Consider the following 4526-nt stretch of genomic DNA (forward strand, 5'->3'; position numbering starts at 1 on the left):
CGCCCCAGATTTTGTCTGTAATCCTGCATACATACATCAGTACATCTCTAAGATAGTAGGATGATTGATAGCGGTGCAGTTGCTGGTGTTAAGAACAAGTCACTGAAATTTTCTTATAAGCTGCTACTAGGTAGTTGACCTACTTCACACCTGGAGAGCAGAATTCAGATTATTTGTTGCAGGCATGCTCAACTTTGGTGTCTGTGGCATATTGCATATAGGCTTTCCTTGGCTTTCGAATTATGTTTTCCACCTATGCAGATGATAGATCATATTAATTAATAAGCTACTGAATCAGGTTTTTGATATCCTCTTGAACAACAATTTGTCTGTAGTAACCCTATTTCATCATCAAATTTTTCTCCCTTTTCCTTCACAGTTAACATAGGAACTAAAAAACAAGAGCAGAAAATCATCAAAGATAAACTGGTGACCGTTTGCCTACTAGTTCTTACTCTCTTTTTTTCTTTTTTTTTTTTGCTAAAAACTAGTTTTACTCTTGGATAACATGGTGGATAACAGAAATTCTTACTCTTTTCCAAGGCAACCCTCAAAACCTCCTGGGAGCCCACAATCATTTACCTAATGTCTGTGCTTGCTCTTTTAGATGAAGTGATTGAATTGTCGTACCAAATACAATTATTTCTTTAATTCATCTTCACTTGGGATCGGCATCGTATATATAGCTATCATGATGTGGATGTCCCAACCAGAAACATGCATTAAATTTTCTAGGTTGGACCAAAGGATTACAAACAATCGTAATCATGAGTGCATGTGTCACACATGCTCCATGCCAAGTTGGATTTATTAATTCCAGGCGTGGACTTGGTCATGCCATGACTTGAGACACTTTTTCCCTGTACAAGGTGAATAACAAAGTTTTCATAAGAACTTCCTTATCCTTTTCATACACCCTAATCTTATCATGAAATGCTGTGAACTCAAAAAAAAATCCCCAGAAAAGACACCCATTAATGGGCGAGTCTCTTATAAGAGACTAGTTTAGCCATCTCCTTACAATGGAAAAACAACCTTTAGGCTCTGTTTGGACGTATAGGAAACAAGGTGGTTGTAACCATTCTTCACTCACTTAGACATATTTAATTTAGAGTCAAAAGTGCATGGACCTTCTTGGTGCAATCGAAAGGTGGTGCCACCAAGTCAATCGAAATTGGCCATATGAACCCTTACGCCCCCACCAAGTCAATTGAAAGGTGGTGCTACTAAGTTTGATGTTACACCCCGACTCTTATGCCTACTCTCTTTAGACTATGCTGGTTACACTCAGGCTAGAATGATGTGAGTAGCCGTTGTACCCCCCTCCCCCAAAAAAAAGAAAAAGAAAAAAAAATTAGCCATATGAACCCTGAGGTCTAATATTGTGTGAGTAGAGACAACTACGTCTCTCCCTCTTTATCAGGAGAGCAATGCAAATTGTTTAATTAGTCAAGCTATCAAGAGTCACGCAATATTCATCTATATTCAAATCTTACTTTAGATGACTGTTAACATCTTCTAAAAGAATTCATGAAAAAAAAAATTCAGGATTATTCTTGAGATTTGTTCCTTAATTAACGATTATTTTATTATTTATTTTTCGTTTATAAATGATTCGATAACTAATATTTTCCATCCAATAACAAGTGAATGGAGAGATAATACCATTATTTTTCTATTGTTATCTCTTATTTTAAGTATACTTGCAGCTTTTGCAAGTCATCACATGCAAGCAGCGTGCACCTTTCTGCCGATCCAACCTATCCCCATCCAACGGTCAGAGGTCACTATGCCATTAACCAATACTTTCCTCTCCTTTTCAAGTTTATCTCATCTCCATTATAGTATTATATCATACTTAAGTTAAATAACAAGATATAGACTAAAGAATATACTAACATGAAGATCAATTAAAGACCGCAATCCAAGCTGCGAAGTCACAAGTCGGCGTTTGAGAATAAAACAGCTAGCAAGAAAATTCAAATGCAAAATATTTCAACAAGTTGAAACTAATTTGATGAAATCCATCTCAGTGAAAATGCGCAAATGATCCAAAACTCTTCATTGACTTATATGCACCATGTCTTTCTTCACCTGGACTTTCTTCTCACAGTGAGAGTTGGATTTTGTTCTTGGATTTCATTTTTGAAACAAAGGTTCCATCCAGAATGCCTAGATCATTCCTGTGTATCAGATTAGTGCCCAAAACTAATGGTTTCACGGCTGCTCTTCAGTGATGCATGAAAACAAAATGATGACACTAATCTTGGCCATCCATCCATCAAATGTAGTGTGCTAATGGCAATCTAGCTACTAAATTAAGCGACGATCTTATAAGTTAAACAAAGTCTTGCACTTATTTCATGCAAATGCAGAATTAGTGAATATCACTATATTTAGACTGAAACATCATGGATACATTATGCATTCTTTAAACTTGACTAACTGGTTAATTACCCTTGGAACTTTTTTTTAAGAGAAAGTTGCATTTTCAAATATTGCTTTTAGTTGTGTTTAATACCAAGCCCTCATGCGGAGGGTAGAATTTCATGCCTCATATACGTGCATGACTCCTTGAGAGCTCCTGCATGCGTTGCATTAAAAACCACGCATCAATCAATATTAATCTACAAAAGCAGCAGAATGAAAACAAAACTTACCACTTAATTAATGGCTATCTTGTCCATAAATCATGCATGATGGTTGTGAAATTATTGAGCACCCACTATCCTATTATGATGGTAGTCATCCCAAATTAGTAATATGAATCATCATTAAACAAAAAGATATCATGCACAAAAATAACTTCTTCTCATTAATTCAGAGAAACTGTAATTATGGCATTATGCTTTAACACCCCCGCCACAGTAGCCATGCTTATCCTTAATTCCCAAGAATATCCCACTCATCTCTATTGGTTTTACTTTTACCATCTCTCTCCTATAAGATTCTTGAGTCCTTCCATTTACAAACCCTTCTTCTCTTCTTCGCCAACCTCCGCTCCGGCCTAAAAACCATATGCCAAAATTTGTCAAAAATTAGAAAATTAAGGAAGCGGGGGTGGAAAATAAAATAAAAATCAAACCATAGCTCTCCTCTCTTTCTCGCCTCTCGCTCTCTCTCGCCCGCTTCCGCCGCTGCCGCCGCGCCGCCGCCGTCTTCCCTATGTGGCCGCGGGGGCGCAAGGCCTCTGGCGGCGAAGAGCCGGCCGCCCCCCCTCTCGCCTGCCTGGCCCGCTCCTCCTCCTCCTTCCCCACTTTCAGGGGTGTACATGCCCTCCTCCGCGAGGAGGAGGATGAGATCTCTTCCTCCGCCGCTAACAACCCCCGGAGGGCCTCCGTCTTCCACCGCGTCCGGATCGCCACCGCGGCCCTCCGCGCCTGGCGATCCATCCCGGACCCAGGACCCGCTCCCCGCGCCGTCGGCGGCGAGGAAAAGCGGATCGTGCTCTACTACACCAGCCTCCGCGTGGTCCGCAAGACCTTCGAGGACTGCCGCGCCGTCCGGTCCATCCTCCGGGGGTTCCGCGTGGCCGTCGACGAGCGGGATCTGGCGATGGACTCCGATTTCCTGGCGGAGCTGAAGGGGCTCCTGGGGCGGCAGGGGGGGCCGCGGCTGGGGCTCCCCCAGGTGTTCATCGGGGGGCGGTACGTCGGCGGGGCGGACGAGATCCGGCAGCTGAACGAGTCCGGCGAGCTCAAGAAGCTCATGGAGGGGGTGGCACCGGCGCCGGCGGGGGCCTGCGAGCGGTGCGGCGGGGTGGCGTTCGTGCTGTGCGGGAGCTGCAGCGGGAGCCGCAAGCGGTACACGGAAAAAGGGGGCGGGGTTTTCCGGAGCTGCCCCGCCTGCAACGAGAACGGGCTCGCCCGGTGCCCCGATTGCTGCCCTCACGCCCTCTGATCCAAATCGGAGGGCTCTTATTGCGGTTTCAGGTTTCCATTTCTAATTTTTGGAGAGAAGAGGAAAGGGGAAGAGGGGAGAGTTTAATAAGAAATTATTATTTTGTAATTTACTCAGTTCTTCATGGTTCTATATCCTTTTGGACAATAGAAGCTGTGGTGTGTATAATGGGCATTAAGTTTGCCAAACATTAGAGTTTATTTAAGTTTATGTTTTATGATATAAATAGACAAGAACTTCTCAATTTGGTGCATGATGTATGCGCACCACTTGCTCTCTTAAAATTTTTCAACTACATCTATCAATTTAGTTTTCGTTGCAATCGGTTCCTGCCATTCTTTTTTTTCTTTTTTCAGCTTGAATAAGAGGCTCGTGACCATCGCTTATCATGTTAGTCTTGAAATTTGCTAATATTTGAAAATATCTTCATCATCTAAAGCTAAGAAGGAGAATAGGAACTAGGAGACACCTCCGTTCCTCATCTAGAAATTATATCCTGTGCCATATGCGCCATGTAGCTATGCACCATACTAATCAGATTGTCTTCTTTTCATGAGCTTCATTCATCATATGCTTGTCTCAATTTTCGTGCACAAGGTGTAGGATATAATTTTGCTTGCCCCATC

At 42.5% G+C, this 4526-nt stretch overlaps 1 protein-coding gene across 1 annotated transcript; it reads left to right on the plus strand.

The window, feature by feature from the left end:
* The first annotated feature begins 2834 nt into the window (after window positions 1-2834).
* On the plus strand, window positions 2835-4153 carry LOC103722781 (uncharacterized protein At5g39865-like). The gene has a single exon (XM_008813462.6). The coding sequence runs from the start codon at window positions 3166-3168 to the stop codon at window positions 3898-3900; it is 735 nt and encodes a 244-aa protein (XP_008811684.2). The 5' UTR covers window positions 2835-3165; the 3' UTR covers window positions 3901-4153.
* The last annotated feature ends 373 nt before the right edge of the window (window positions 4154-4526 follow it).

This window comes from Phoenix dactylifera, chromosome 14, assembly GCF_051530095.1.
Source record: "Phoenix dactylifera cultivar Ajwa chromosome 14, Ajwa_hap1_PhDact_Kaust_v1.1, whole genome shotgun sequence".
Classification (NCBI taxonomy): Eukaryota; Viridiplantae; Streptophyta; class Magnoliopsida; order Arecales; family Arecaceae; genus Phoenix; species Phoenix dactylifera.

Excerpts from the sequence above, each read along its gene's own strand:
- LOC103722781 (XM_008813462.6), top strand. The coding sequence starts at position 3,166 with ATGTGGCCGCGGGGGCGCAAGGCCTCTGGCGGCGAAGAGCCGGCCGCC.